General features: G+C 40.0%; 1 protein-coding gene across 1 annotated transcript in view; it reads left to right on the top strand.

The window, feature by feature from the left end:
- RAD51B (RAD51 paralog B) overlaps positions 1-16,611 on the top strand; it is a 407,317-nt gene that overhangs the window by 171,954 nt on the left and 218,752 nt on the right. The window contains exon 7 of the mRNA XM_010574178.1: positions 12,442-12,538. Within this exon, the coding sequence (XP_010572480.1) occupies positions 12,442-12,538 (97 nt within the window). The remainder of the gene's footprint in view (positions 1-12,441; positions 12,539-16,611) is intronic.

Genomic DNA, 16,611 nt, shown 5'->3' with positions numbered 1-16,611 from the left:
TGAAAGTGCCACAGCCTGTTTTTATACACCTGACATCAACTCAACATTTCTGTAGTTCTAGTAACAGTTGTAAATATAATGGTGTACCCAAATAGCTGAATAAATAAATTTTTTTTTTTTAATGTTTGCAAATATTTACATAAAAACTGAGGCACCAACAACAAAGAACAGTAATACTGGTAGACCCGCTATCCTTTATAGTGGAACCAGTAGAGTCATTCTTGGTGATCACCAACTTCCCAAACAAATTGATACCAGATTTTAAAAAGAAAAGGAACACCTTTGGGTTTGAATTGATTTGCTTTTGCAGGAGTTTCACTGTTATCAGTCTCCTAGTTTGAGTTGTCTTAGTATTGGGAAAAGGTTTGCCAAAGCAACCCTGCAGAACCGATCCTCCCTGCAACACAGAAGAGATGACATGCTTCTACAGTGCTGCCTTGTGCACATATTTAAGCAGTGACCTTGAGGACAGGGTTGTTATCCCAAGAGGTGAGAAATTAGCTTGAGTATAGTTTCATGGGTCCATGATTTTGTTTGGACAATCTCAAATACTATTTTTCTGTATTAGGAAAAGCCAAAGGGAGATGTGTCATGTTGCGGTCTCAGCACAAAAATGATTCCTTGCATTTTTCTGAGTTCATTTTCCATCTCGAGTCCTAACTTTTAAAGAGGTTTCTAATGATTCATATTTCCAAGGGAAGCGCACTCCAATTGAAGTGAGTTAGGTAGGTAAATAGAAATCTGTCATTTTAAAATGTGACAAATGCCAATTTTATTGGGGAAATACTGACTAACTATATTTCCTAGTGAAAGGATTTAGAAGTAGGATACAGAGGCAGAGACAATGCCACTGAAATTCCAGGATATCTTGAGCCACAAAATTATTTATTTTTTTCCCCCAAATACTGAAGAGAAGAAACTTGGCTATGTCCCCTCCTCTCTTCTTCCCTCTGGGTAATATCAGATCAGACGTGTTTGGAAAACAATCATGCACACATGTATATTTTTTTTCCTGTTTTATTATGGACTATTTATCTGTAACTTGTAGACAATTTTTTTAATGTGCTTTTGTGGAAGAAGCACTTAGGAGAATCTAACTACTGAGTAAGAAGCCTTCCTAAAATGCTATCGCAGTTTTCAAAAAGTGCTAATAAAACTTCATAACACAGTGCACCATTGTGCATTTTGTAAAGGTTGCTTTTTTTTGTGTGTGTGTGTTAGGAAAATTTGCTTCAGAATATCTTAGTTTATAAAAATGTATTGAACACATAAGTGGAAGGATGTTAAAGTTTAAAGCTCTTACTGTCCAACTTTGCAGGTATAGGAGACAGACAAAATATACCCAAGCAATTTTCCTTTGCATAAAATTATTGCACTGTATTAGAGGTATGTTGATATATTACAAATCTCAAAAGCTAACTTCCACTTCCAGTCTGATCAGACTAAAAGATGTTGACTATTAAAACAGTCACTGGTACAGCAGAAAAATACTACCCAGCATTCAGACTGGTGTGCTTAGCTCTACCTGGTTTATTTTGTATGTTTGTTGCATTTTAAGGAAGGCTGAAGCTACTGATGGTTTTGAAATATTATAAATATTTCTGGTAGAAATAGGTTACTGGCTAAATTGCAGGTTAGGCTGAAAAGCGTGCACATGCAATTCAGTATATGAAAATGTCTAAAATGTAATGTTAATATATACCTACAGCTTGTAGTACATATAATTTGCAGCTGTTCATTTTCACTTGTTCTTTCATACATTTTTGAGCCCTGGGTCACAGGGAAGTGAAACTGATGGTGACTTCAGAGGCTGTTTGTTTCAGCAGCTGGGTGTTTTGTTTTCTGGATGATTTCTACTCTTTTTTTACAGCCATTGCAGCTATAGATGATGATAACTGAATTTTGTTCATGAGAATACTTTGAAATCACCAGGGGCACGGTGTTCAGTAAATGGGCCTTAGCTGCACTAAATAATGCTGTCAGTGCCTAGTTTGTTCCTGCTTTCTTAATAGCCTTCTCATTTTGTAAAAATTATTGGTATATTGGTTTGATTGTCAGGCTTCTGTGCAATATCAGCTACTATCCTAATACTCTACAGACCTGTTAAATTGCCTTGGGCAAATTGGGGGGATGGGGCTATATATCCAAATTGCCTGTTACCTTGTACTCAAAATCTATGACTGTTATATACACTGAAATAAAGCTACATGATTATCTAAGCATAGCCATTACAGATAAATATAAAAACCTCATCTGCGTCTGAAATGTGTTCAGTGAGAGGCAGCAGCTACCGTAACACAGCAAGAAAACTTCTCTAACAAGCATTGTGTAAAGCATGCCGTGATCTCTAACATCACTGTAGGCTAGAAGAGATAGAGGATGATAGAGTATGCTGAGTATAAAACAATGTAAGCCATGCAATGCCGTCTGGCGGTGGCGTTAGTAGTTACCCGCCTATAAAGGTTAAATGAATAGACAAGGGGGAGCAAATATTCCTGCAGTCCTCTCTTGCCTGCCTAAAAAGTAAACAGAAAGGCTCCAGTGCTGCGGGTCAGGCAAGGAAGTATGGTTTGCAGGGGAACTGAACAGCGAAGTGTTGATGGGATTTCTAGCACATCCTAAAACTGCTTTCTGCTGCTTCCACGAGGCACCGAGGAGTAGTCTGAACTAACACTGTCCTCCCTCTAAAAATGTTGGCATAGGGTCATGATGTGGGATAAGGTGGAGCTAGGGAGAGTGTTTTAAAAACCATTCAACAAAGTTTTAAATTACAGTAGCCCATTGAGCTGTTCCAGTTTGCATCCAAGACCCAGCGAGTCTCCTGTGACCCACTGCCTTGAAGGCCTGAAGGAATTAATTGGAAGGAATCTGAGGAATTAATGGAATTAATGACATTGAGATTGAGCTGTGCCTTATATGCTATACTTCTCCAGACCTGCGTGTGTATATTACTACAAACAGTCTTTCTGACGGGCTTGTCAAAACATCAAAATCAAATAAAAATGCTGGTACACTAATTATCAGCTTGAAATAGGCCATGAGCCCTAAATAGGCCTTTGTTAGGAGTATTTCATTAGTTTAGTTCATGTTCCTATTTAGTTGTTAGGAAAAAACTAAATATGGACAGGTGTAGAAAAACTAAATAAAATAAACCCCAAATATAGAAAGAATTATTAATATATAATTTGCTGGATAGATATTATATTGTCCTGAGGTGTCTTAGAGTGCTCAGGTGAGTATGAGCCCTTCTAACTCTGTTCTTGAAATCAGGGTAGTGAAGATTTGTGGTAGCTTTAGTCAGTTTGCTTAGTGTCTGAGCATCTGTCTCTACCATCGGGGTAACAATACATTTATTCCATCAGAAGGTAGTGAGATTTAATGTCACAGAGTTTGTGTAGGTCTGGGTAAATTTGAAGTGCTGGATGGAGCACGGTGGGTGCATGGCAGAAGGTCTGAACTTGGCGAACGAAAGGAAGGAGCCTTCAGTCTGCTTTCTGATCTGCTAATGAAAGCTAAGAAGTGCCAACAAACTAAACTAGGTTTTTCATTGAGAAAAAAGTAAGCATAAATTATGACTTCCTTGCAGTCCTATTAAAGAGTAGGAGACATACTCAGCTCTCCTTCCAGCCTGGAGCATGCTGGAGCAGAACTGAAGTTCTGTACTACTTTGCTGATGTTCCAGACAACCCAGTTTCTTCCCCGTCCTTCAAAAACAAACAGATTAAACCAACTAAAAGCCCTGTTGCTGAGAACAACACGCAAGCTAAGAGCGAACTGTGAGTTCATGATTTTACTTTATTTATTCTTTTACAAGACTATTTGGCATTCATTGGAAAACTCCCTTTTAGGCGGTGGTGTTTGCCGCTTTGAGAGTGCAGCAGGTTTGGCTGTAAAAGTTACCTGTGCATTACAGTGATTTCCTGCAAGCTACTCCGCATTGGCTCAGCCAGTATCAGACCAGTCTCTTACTGTGGTACATCACTAGATACGCACAGGAGTAAGCTCAATTCAGAAAGCCATAGTTATGCAGAGGCTGGAGGGCAGGGTGGAGGAGAGGGAAGGTCTGCTGGAAGCTAACCCGGAGCCCTGGGCGACTGGGAGGGTATGAAGGCGGGTGGCAATCCCTCTGGGGGGGTGTCTTACGCACATCTCTGCAAACAGGTCTGTGCAGGCTGCTGGATGTGAAGGCCTTCCAGGCACACAAACCATTCGCACCGGGCAGCACAGCACGAGGGTGTTGCGGCGTGGATTTTGAAGGTTACATTTGCGTTGGCTGCGTTCCTTGCTCACAGAGGATGAGAGGCTAAAGACCTCAGGCTATTGCTGGGTGGTAGCCATTTCAACTTGAAGACATGTAGCTGCCTGAGAACAGCATGCTTTTGTTTTGTTTTGTTTCTTTTTTTCTTCTGGTGGAAGTTTTATTAATTCATTGTGATTATTTTTAAGCAGTTGGCAGAGATGTGAATAGACGCTTTGCTTCTCCAGAAGGCTTATGGCATAGAATTGCATAACTTTGTACTTTTCCTACGCAAAGCAGAATAAATTGGATGTAAATACAGTGGCTAGTCTCTGAAAGATTCCTTGGTCTCTTCCGACTCCTATTTATACCCAGTGAAATCCAGTGACTACAAAATGACCTCTGCTGCTATGAATTGCCTTGCTGAGGGAGGAAAGAGGAGAAGCTTGGGTAGAGATACCGTAGGAAAGCGGGAGCTCGAAGTCCTGTTCTAGGAGCTCTAGTAAGGTTGCAGCTAGCAGCAATGTGTCCTGAGCAACAGGTCTCTAATCTTTTAAAAGGTGCTTGTGAGCCTTCCAGAGAATCGTTACTTTCTTGTTTCTGTGCTGTTAGGCTGTTTAATTGCCCCTTTTTTTTTTTCCCCGGATGTGATGAAAATAGGTACAGATGAAATTCCTCTGAGGCAAGGCCAACAGTTGTTGCTAGATTGCTTTTAAGATTAGGAAGTGTTTCTCAATAGATTTCCAGTGGTTTGTGTGTATATATCTGTTATTCAGGGAATTATGCCAAATTCTGGTGACGTTGTTTGAAATGTGAATTCTAACAGCTCTTGACACAGAGGCCTCTTCTTTGCCTTCAGTCAGGGTTGCTGCTGTGCCTTTGTGTCTGAAAATATCCATCTGCTTCCCTCTAACATGAGCATCACCATTACAGCCTATGCCTCTGTCATGTATAAACGAGATGGCTGTAATGGGTACTTCTTCTTCCAACTGATCTGGATTAGCAGCAGTTGTTAAATGTGGGCACTTGTCTATTGCTTATGCCTCCAGTGAAGGAGCTTCGTGCTGTCTTGGTTAGATACAACCATTTTAGTACAACATGTATAATTACTTTTAAGTATCTTTGTTGGTTAGGCCTTGATTAAACACCAGAAGTGGTGTTTGACTTTGAACATGGGAATTTCATTTATTATATTATATATTATTTTTCTTGTGATGGCTGGGCTCTGTAGAGTACTTGACATTATTTTCATTCTTCCCCACAGAAACCCAAGCTGCTGGGGCCGGTGGCCAGTCAGCTTGGGAGTATGTGACACCTCTGGGATGAGTACTGGGTGGGTGTGGTGATTTGCCTGGATTCGAGATGATAAACTGTTGGGTTTTCTCTTCTGTATTTGGTTTGTATAAGCCAAAATAGTTTACATTTTCTAAGAATGAAGATATGTGTATATATTTAATCTCCTATCATAGTAATAGTTGTGATATAAATATGTTTTGTTTGGCCCTGGAGCCCAGAACTGTCTCAATTGTGCAGAGGCTTTTCACTGGAGAAGCCTGCTCTCCTGCGAGGTGAGCCTCTGCGGAGCATCGCTGCAGTGGCCAGCTTTGGGTGCCCAGTAGCTGTGGGGTCTTAAAATTCTCTCTTCAAAACTCTTATTTTATTTAGGAGCTCTCAGTATTGCAGTTCAGACTTTCCCTTTTTCTGTCTGTAACTCCCTGATTTCACTGAAAACGCTCAGTTTTAAAGAAGTTGTCTTTCATGTGAATATTAGGTACAAGTTCTGCTGAGGTTTTTGACAACTTTTGACAGCTTTTGTGGCAAATGGCTACTGATGCTGAAGAAAATCTCCCTGAAGAAACAGGAGTTGAAGAGAAAGCTAATTCAGTGTGTAGTTTAGATGAAGACTGTATATACCCTATTACTATGACAGATGGTGGTAGTTCAGGGTTCTTCCTTGAGCAGACCGATGCCAGTCTTGAAGAGCTGTAACAGGTTCCCAAGGAGAAGGCTGCGGTTTTCACAGCTGTTTGAAGCATGCTGTTTCACCCCAGTTTTCTCACTGTTCCCTTTTTCTGTTTCCAGGACTGCTCCCTGCCCCATCTGGCTTTGTGGTATCGCTTGGTGCCCTTTCCTTTTGCTAGTGCCTTGACAATAGTCACCATTGTTTCGACCCATCTCTGACCGCTTGAATGCCTCATTAAAAGCTCTGTGCTTCTGGGAAACGGTGAGGTGCCTTCTCAGGGACCGGTATGAAGAATGGCTGGGGATCAGTAGAACTTCTTTTCCTTCTCCTCTGGCATGCTGAGTCAGCATCCCAGCCCTGCTGACTGTCACTTGTACTTAGTGTTCTCTAGTGACACTGCTTGAGTACAGTGAAAACCACAAAATACATGGACTAATAAGGGTGGAGTAATTTGGGATTATTGCAAGTGTCCTTGTGCTTGCTCTCCCAGCTCTATAGGAAGCCTTTAATAAGAGTTTTCCTAAATAGCATTCCATGCAAAATGGGGGATTCTGCTCCGTTCTTTTAACAAACAGCTGTTTCATGAGAGAGTGGGGTTTTTTCACCTCTTGGTACATTCCAGAAGACTTTATACCTTTGCTGGTTACTGATTGATAGTTGTGTGCTGAGGTCCCTTTAATTTTGCAATAAACTAACAAGGAGGCTGAGACCACAAGTTTACAGAAAATGACTTATTTACTCAACTAGATTTACAAGGATGACAAAGTTAGATTTAGTAGTTTCAGTGTGGTCCTAGGAAGGGTAGGAGTACTTGAAAAATTGTACTGCATAAATAACCAAACAAAAAATAGTTTGCTTATTCTTCTGTGTAAAGCAGTCATATTACAGTTCTTAGGACAATTCTCTTCCAGGACCTGCAGGGGCTTTCCGCATATGCAGGAACTGTGCTATTCCCAACAAATGGGGGTCTCGGGAGTTTAGGCACCTTAAATAAGTATTTTTACTTTTCTAATGTGCTTCCAGAAAACTGGCATCTGCTGAAGTCACATCAGTGGAAGGAGATTCTATTTTCACAACAACATGTAAAGATTTCCAGAGAATATAAAACAGCGGTGTTGACTTCTGGATTAAGATTAGATTTAGCAATGACCTAGAACATGTCTAGAACATGAAAACTATTTTCCTCAAATACTTCTTGTTTCCATTGTTTTCCAGGTATCAGCACATACAAAAAATGGGGAAGGGATCAGAAGAGTAGGCATTTTTTTCAAGGTGTCTAAAATTAGGAGCTTCAAAATGTGTTCCCACTGTCTCCTTGTGTTTATCTCCAGGTTTTCTAACTGTAAGGAAAAGGATTCTTCTTGCTGGATATAACACTTCTCATGGTTAGGAGGGGTTATTTTACAATCTAAGGTGGCTATGGTGAAGTAAAAATCTTCCTAAGATTGGGAAATTGTGTGGTCAGTCAATTGTGTAGTATTTTAAGTAGTAGACTTTTTCCCAGAAATGATTTTGAAATTTGAGTCTGAGTGAATTGCTACACTGTTTGTAATTCTGTTGGAATTGGAAGGCTGAGGACTGTCAATTTTCACTTGTTAAATAGCTAGCTTAACCAGTTGCAGGTGAATAGGCTTAAAGGTTAAAGGCAATGGTCCACTGAACTCCATAGGAGATTGCGTGGGGCAAGTTACCAGCGTTGCTGAGCTGTCTAGCTGACCTTTTCATCTTTTTTTTCCTCTTAGCAGTGGAGGGTGTTTTCCATTCATGCATAGTCACTGGCCGAAGAAGCACTACACTCTTCAGTCATCACAAGATAGAAACAGAAAGCAATAACACAACCTCCTTACCTATCGTGCATGTCAGGACACAGTTGTGTGTGGAGATGCGTAATGTTTTTTGTGACTCTCAGTGCCTTAGTGGTAATGAAAATACCTCTGGTAACAAAAATATTTTGTTCCATTAGTTGATGGTGGAAATAGGACCTCCTCTTAAAATACTGGGTATTTTATAAAATATGATGTGTTTTAAAATACTATGTATTTTAATATGATAACATTAAAATATCATGTAGCAACATTCTCACTGTTGAGTGTTCTGCTAGGAGATTATTAGTGAACTCATGATTGGCATTGAAACTCTTAAGTGGAAGCTATGCTTGGCTGGTAATGATGTCCAGTATCTGACAAAAGGAACCACAACAGAGGCATTTTTCCTTACCTACTTAGACTGAGGACTTGGCAGGTCTCCTGTACTAAACAGGGTAAATCTAATCTGTACTTTAATGGCAAATCTCCAATGAAAAGTTGAGGAAGTGTTATTGCTAATTCAGTGCAAGGCACTCTTTCTAGTAAGTCTGCTTGGACTTGTGACCCCAGCCTGTTTCCAGGTGCTGTTTAGCAGTGAGAGGTGGTTTCTTTCAAGTGTGGCGCCTAGCAGACCAAAAGGAGGTACTCTAACCTTCTTCTTCATAATGTTGGTGGTTTGTAACATATGGAATCATTAAGATCAGAACTAGCGTTATTTTCTGTGCATGCACATATGAATCAATGTGTGAGACTCAGCTGATTCTGTCCATGCACAAATGTGGTTACTCATCAGAAAGTAACACAGCTGTTGCACTCCACACCTCCTTTGTCTACCTGTATATTCTCTCCAAATCACATTCAGGCTTAACTGTTTCCTCAGACACCTATTTGTAACCCTCTGAATATATTAAACCATTTCAAATGGTAGCAGAATGGAGTGTAAGCATGTCTTTCAGGTTGGTGAAGGAGACCTTAGGGAGAAATTAATATATTCTTTAGATGTGACACTGGAATCAAGTGGTATCAACATTCAGGGCTTCAAGTTGAATGTCTGTAGGATCGGGGACTGCTGAAAACATAGGGTCTTGTTTGAATGGCACTATTCACTGCCGAAGTATTTGTGACCAAAGTTTTATCTAGAAGAAGTAAAAGAAGTCTTAGCACTTTCCAGTAAGGGCATGTGATTGGAGTTTTGAAGATAGATGTGTGTATTCAGATGAGTTCTCTAAATCTGAGTGCCTTAACTTTTTTCTTCGGAACTGGAGCTAAGTAAGGGCCAGCTTTTTTCCTTTGTTAGCAACCTGTTGCTTGTTTGAGCCAGTGAGAGTCTGGAGCACCCTGCACACCTGCAGAGTGAGGTTCAAACTGTATTGTGGTAGGTGCACAAAGATGAATATTGGTTGTTTGATAATAGAAGTACGTATACCCAATGGAAGAATTTTGCAGTAAGTGAAGCTGCAGAAGTGTGACAGGGAATTTGATGTCAAATTTAGTGCTTAGCTAACAGCCTCTTGGCTTGTACTTATGGGAGAAACAAATCTGTGTTGGCTCTGCAGGCTTGCAGAAATGAAGAATAATTTTCAGTTAATTCCAAAATAAGCATTCTGTACATGCACATGGCTTCGTCTCAGAGGAAGTGTGCTTACTCAAGATAGTATTTAAACGTGTATTTAAGCAAATGTTTAACTATCAGTGAAGTCATGGAACTAAGAATACACTTAATTCCCATCCTCAGAGCAAGCCAGAGAGGAACATTTGTTTGGGTAGGACTCTGCGTTTTTAAACTGACTTTTTAAACAGTGTAACAGTGTGTCTAGGATATTGTTAGTATTGAATAGTTATTGAAGGGCACATCAGAAGTTGGAATCTAAGTACAGAGACATAGCTTGAGTTAAACATAAAGGGTGAAGAAGATTTACAGTCCTATAGCAAACAGTGCTGTGGAGTTCCTAGTTAAAGAGGAGGCCAAAAAAGCTGAAAGATTAAAAAATGCAGTTGCATTATTCTTGTTGTTCATTTTTTTGATTTTTGAAGCCTTTAAAGTTAGTTTCCTTTGAAGGAGAACAGTATGGAATATGGTGTGCTTAGGTCCTTTTTTCATTAAAAAAGATCCTTAAACACGGTAGCTTTTCTTTAAAATGTGGTGTATGAATAATAAAACACGTGATGGCACAGTACAAAGATTATCTTGGCACAGGTCTGGGACAACGGCATTGCTTACAGAGCATTCGACGCTTCTGAATAATGTGATCATTGCAAAAGTGTGCCAATGAAAACTTCGTACCCCACCAGTACATGTGGGTTTGTAAGTTTGTTAGTGTGTTCTGTTTCAGCACATTTTCTAGTACTGGATTGAGGAAAAGCTTCAGTGTTGTGCCATATTGTTGGTGTATCTTATGCCTGATTGCCAGAAGAGCCTCAATGGACAAGTGAGGCTGTGGGTTTTGTGGCACAGTGAAAACAAAGTGAAAACAGTATTAAGAAGGAAAGGTCTTGCATCCTGTTCCTTATCCCTCCTGACTCTTGGCTGCCCACTCCTTTCATTTGCCTTGAACCAGTTTTGGTTTCATCCTATCACAAAGATGAACTCACTCACTAAAATGGAAGATAAGTACCCTGGTGAGAAGAAGGGAAACGGTGACTTTTTTCTTCTTCGTTATTAAATTGAATCTTACCTTGTAATCTGATGAACAAGACAGCCAGCAGTGGCTGCAAGGGGTTGTGTGTGCCAGGCCCATTCCTGTCTGCTTTTGGGCACTTATAGGTGCATGCAGCAGCTCTGGGGGAAACAGCAGAGGGGGGTGATGCATTTCTTGTATATTTGCTGTTGGCAGTATTGCAAGTTGTACCTTAAGAACCTTAGCCTAGGTGTAAGACCAAACAAGGCTGTTAACTACCATGTCTGTGTTTACTGCTGTGGTCATAAATGCCTAGTCCCAAAAGGTGCAGCTGATGGTTAAGCTGGGCAGGGTGGTGGTAGGCAGCTGAAGTTTGTCCAGAGCTTGTAGTCAGTAGCAGAAGAGCATTAGGGACATCACTATGGGGCTCTGAGGGTCTTGAACTCCTGTTGAGTAGATGAAGATTTGACTCACAACCTTCTCAATTTACTCCTGTTGATACAGTCTGTAAAGCTCTCAGGCACCACCGTGCCTGTTTACAATCACAGAGATGGGTGGGCTGATGTGAGCAGGAGGAAGAGCTGTGGTCTTGGTGAAGTTCTTGGACTCCATCACATTGTTGGTAGCTCATGTCATGCTGCCTGAAGAAGACGCGATGCCCTGCAGCACCACCACTGCAATTACGACTCTGTGATCTGATACAGCTTATGTGGGATCTTGAAATAGAAAATGGAGTGTCACATCATACTACTGAAAAGTGTTAGAAAGCAGGAGGAAGCCATGATCAGAGGGAGGGAGGAGCAGAGAAATTCCTCTTCCTTTTAGCAATGGCAAGCTATTAATTTATTCCAGTAGCATCATGAAACCGCATCCACAGACTACTGTGTAGCATTCCTTTCTTCCTTCCTCCTGTGTCAAATACAGCTGAAGACAGGCCATTAATTTCAAAGAGAGTTTGTTTGGAGTGGACTCTGTTCTCAGTGCAAGTAGAAGGATCATTTTGGTTCTTTTAAAAAAAAAAGTAATTTCTGAAGTTTTTGTCAGTCTGCGTCATAGAGACCAATTGTAGTTGCGGAAACTGCAACTGCTTAAAGATCCAAAGCATTAGGAGATAACTGTGTTTAAACCTATGCTTTTCTTACTATGGTGTTGGCAGTGTTTGCCTTAATGCTTTCTGTTATTAGAAAACAGTACATTTCCAAGGTGCAAGAAACTGTTCATCGCTTGCAAGCAAGACCATTGCTCATGCTGTCAGAGGAGAGCACTGTGTGGGTACTACAGTCTGTTGTTTATCAGAATCTTGTGATCCTGAAAGACACTGAAAAATCCTCTTGTGTAGACATAGCCCTGTAAAATGTAGTACTCTTGTGCTTCAGATTGGTGGGCACCTTTCTCCGTGGCACTGTGTTTCAGCCAAAGGAAGAAGGTGTGTAAATTGTGTGGAAATTACTAGGAAAACAGATTTCCTATTTGCCTATGAAGAAAAAGATGCTTTTTCTAGGGAGCATCAAATTATTCATTGAAGAATGAAGCTCTTCAGAAGAGTAGTTTCGTTTTAGGTGGCTGTATGTATCAACATACTGTTGTTTAGTATTTTGTCTTTTTAACAATATCGTTTTTCCTGCACTTCTTGTGATTATCTCTTTCGGTTTCTGCAGGTAGTTCAAAATTTTCTGAGTGTTGAATCTGCTGAAGGTCAGAGTAGAGGGTTGCCTGGACGCTGTGCCTGGAGGATTCCAGTCCTTGCCTGGTCTGCTCTCTTCCTTCCAGTAGCTATAAAAATTCATTTCCCTTCCCCCTCTCCCTGTCTGTTTGCAGGTTATCTTGACGAATCAGATTACCACATCGTTGAGCAATGGCCCCGCGATCCAGGCAGACCTGGTGTCTCCAGCTGATGATTTGTCCCTGTCTGAAGGTAAGAGATCCCTTCTATCAGAACTGAAACTCTACACTGACACAAATCCACATTGTAATTTGCAGTCTTCTCTTGATATACTGGGGTCTTTGAGAGTCGGGTTATCAAGCCTAACATAAAACAGTCAGGGGCCAAAATTATTTTTCGGTTTCTTTGAAAATCCGTGTATAAAAAAAGAAAGTAAATGTATTAGCTAAAAGGATCTGACATGTTCTGATGGCTGCGAATGAATTTCGAAGCCATGTTCAGTTCTATGACATGTTCCTCAGCATTGTACTTCCATTCACATGCATTTAGAGCATTATTTTCTCAGTCTTCTGAAGCTGCTGCTAGAGTTAATACACAGGCTAGGCTACACGTTTGATCTTATCTAATGGTTATCAGTAATTCCAAAGAGAAGCAGCTGTGGAAAATGAAGGAGAGCAAATACTCTGTCCTGTCCCTTGCATTATGCTTGTCTGGTTTCCAAGTACAGTGCCTCAAACTGCAGCTTTCAATATTGTGTGAATGTAATATGAGGTTTTGTGTGATGCAGTATACTACTTTACATCTTCATGTTTCTTTTTTCTGCACAGAATTAGAGACAAGCACACATTTTTGGGGTAATAGTGAGGACTTACTGTGCTAAGAAAAAAAAGATAGTTCTGAATCAAGGTTTGCAAAGTAATATAATAATCTCAGCTTTTCCCCCTTGCAAAGAATAGAGTACCCTGAGTCAGGGACAGATGTAGAGAAGTTTTCTATTCAGAGTTCAGTTCATGCATAGACCTAAATGTATGATGTTAAGCAATGCTCATCTTCCCTGCAAAGGCATGATAATTACATGTAGACTTCCCACTTTGTATGATATGGGTATTACCCCTCTTTCTCTCCTTGTTGCACTTTCTGGTGGTTCTGATCAGCTTATCTTTGTTCTGGTTGATGACAAGCAGCCCTCTCAAGCTTGTCTGACTTAACACAAGAACAGCTTGGTGGCAAAACCAGCGAAGCAGTGGTTAAAACTGATGTTACTTCTGCAGCTCATTTCAATGGACAAGAGGAAGAGGCTGAAGAAATATTAAACAGAATGTCAAAGAGTAGCAAATAACTTCAGTGTAATGCCTGAACAGTGATTGATGTGTTTACTTCATAATTTTGTCAATAGGAGCTTGGGCAAAGCATGACCCATTAAATCATTTTGGAATTGTGCTTGTGGCTTTTGTTGGCTCTATCCATTGCCAAAGTATCTCTGAAGTTCATTGCTTGAATATCACTCCCTACCTCTGTTAGAGTTGAAATTTGGTAACTAGATTTGGAAGAAGGCGGCATCATTTTTCATCTTTATGATTTCCTTCTTGGCATGAAGTTGTTGCACGTTGTCTCATTAAATGCTCTTGATTGCAGTACTTGTGCTTTTCTTTGTCCTTTAGAATTGCTCTGTATGAGCTTCCTCTGAAAAGAAAGGCATAGCTGAATCTGAAGTGGAAGTAATAACAAAGTATGTTCTCAGTAAAACTTATTTTGTTCTTATGGTTAAAATATTTGAAGAGGCTTTGGAAAAAGCATGGAATAGTTGTAATCTTTCTAAATTTTCCTGGAAATATGAAAGACTCTCAGGGCTGTTTATGAGCCATAGTTCAATAGTCTTCTGAAATCAGGACTATGTAAGAGATGGTATAATGATTTTTGTAGCAGTTACAGCTTATTAATGAAGCTGTCGTGTTGTGTCCAAACTCTCTATCACCATTATTTTTCACCTTTTAACCCAAGAATGAGTTAAAATGTCTTGGTGCTCTGTGTGTGTGTTGTTTTCCTTTGTTTCTCTTATTTCTTGTTTTTAATTAGGGGTCTGAAGTGGCAAAATATGCCAGCATGACACTTGTTGAAAATGGAAACCTTTGTTTAGCCTCAGAACAAGAACAGCACAGACAGCAGCAGTGCAAGCACCTTCATTACTTCAAGTTTTATCAAAGGATGCAGGGGTGATAAACCTTCCTTCTCTCCCTTCCTTCCCTCTTCTGTCGCCTAATGTTGGCAGATGTGGTATTTACATGCTGTGTTGTGTAATGGGAGAGCACAGTGCATCTCCATACTATGTGGTTGTCTCTTGTCTTATCCATAGTATGTCTGCTTCTGGATTTCCAGTTTGCTTCAGTTTTAACCTGTGCTGTCTACCTGTGAGAAAAAGTGGAATTTCAGGCCCATTCAGAATTTGATTTCCATTCTTATGTTGCTATCGGAAGATACAGGCGTGGCCAGTGTTTTTCTTTTTTAACATTGAGGTTTTGACCTGTCCTGAGTAAGTCACCCCATTTCATGTTAGCTATTGAACAGCGTGAAAGTACCAATACTTTAATCTTCTGACAATCTTGGACATTTAAGAATCCTTAATAAATTAGTCTTCCAGGATTAGTGTGATATGAATAATATTTATTCCTATTTTACAGCTGTGGAATTTGTAGGAAGGAGTAGTTAGGTGAGTAGCCCAAGTGCACAAAGTCGATGTTGCAGAGGCGGGAATGGAGGCCAGATTCATGACTGGGTTTTTACCTCATTCTTCCTTTTCATTCATCACCAGCTAAAGCTGAGTTTGAACCAGTGACCTAGATGTGAAAGGACCCATAACACATTATTAGTCCTGTAAGCAACTCAGACCCCTTGGTTTGTATATGTCTAATATGTTGCTTTAATCGTATCTGAAATCAGAGTCCCGTCACTGTAAGTGGTTTGCTAAAAGAGTAATCTTTCCATAGAGGAAGAAATGAAAATTTCAAACTGAATGTGTTATTAGAAAAAAGTAGAATGTTACAGTGGCTTTTGTTTTTACTTATGATTGTGCTTTAGAAGGGAACTGCTTGGGTTATGTGTTAGATTAGGCAAGAAACCAAGGAAGCAGTTCATCTGATGTGTGACAAAGTTAATCTGATGAACAAGCTGAAAGGACATTGTCAAGCTGTTTCAGGCTCAAAGCTTGTCTTGTGTAAAATTGTAATCCAGTGCATGTTAGATTTTTATGAGAACTTTAAAGGCTTTATAAAAGCAGCACTGACTGTAAAATCCCACCACTTACGTAGCAAAGTAAGAACTCTTGAACTCTGTACTTGTAGGTACTTCTTGTAGGAAATGGTTATGTTCAGCTAAATTCCCAGATCTGTGCATGCTTCTGCTTCAAGACAGAAAACAAAATGCTTAGTTTGCTACAAATTAAAGTGATAGAATAAAAAAGTTTCTGTACCTGTGGGCTGAGTTCTTGCACTCGTTTGGCCTTTACATACTTCCCAGATTATCGTCTGAAGGAGTTCAGTAAGACTAATAATGTTTTTCTGCAGCTCTAAAATTCTCAGGCACATAAGGCTGTCACTTCTTCCCTAGGAAGCAAACTCGGTTTTTATTTGTAGCCATGCCATTCTTATGTAGCCTTCTCGCAACCCCTGTCATTGTAGGGAATAGACTGGAACATGTTGTGAATACTGCTATTTCACTTTCATCCTTGCTTTATGGAATAGCCTTGTTTAGCTGTTCCAGTCAAAGACAACTTTGAGAAGCCTTAAGGTTACTTTAGATTGCAGAAATGGTCAGACGAGCCTGGGACTATCACTAAACTTCAAAATGTGGCCTGAAGAATTAATGCTTTATTATTTAAATGTGTAAAAATTACTCCTTACCCCAATTAAAATAATCTCCTTAATAAAGGGAAAAAAAAAAGTATTTAAGCTGCATTGGGTTAAGTGAACAGTAGAAATGGAGTTCAAACATCCGCAACAACACAACAAAATATTTTGTGTGACTTTTGATATCTTTAAACAAGCTATCTGTGGCTGTGACTGTACTGGTTTTATTTTTGCAAAGTTCACATGATAGGATTTTACCTAATATAGAGGAATGTTAGAAATGAATTCTAAGCCTGTGTGTTTGAGTGCTAGCTGGAAGGTGAAATTTGTGTGTTTCACAAGTGTTAGTCTTGGAAAACTCAGGTTAAGCAAACTTAACGCAAATTGTACTATGCTGCAAAGAGATAGGACAGCATGACCTACTCGAGGTCCCTTCTAGTCCACCAGTGCCTATCCTATTAATATATCTGCCAGCTGCAAGTT

This window comes from Haliaeetus leucocephalus, unplaced genomic scaffold (genome assembly GCF_000737465.1).
Source record: "Haliaeetus leucocephalus isolate CR32 unplaced genomic scaffold, Haliaeetus_leucocephalus-4.0 Scaffold417, whole genome shotgun sequence".
In the NCBI taxonomy this organism is placed as follows: domain Eukaryota; kingdom Metazoa; phylum Chordata; class Aves; order Accipitriformes; family Accipitridae; genus Haliaeetus; species Haliaeetus leucocephalus.
The sequence above is the reverse complement of the archived record's forward strand: the minus strand, read 5'-3'. Positions and strand labels throughout refer to the sequence as shown.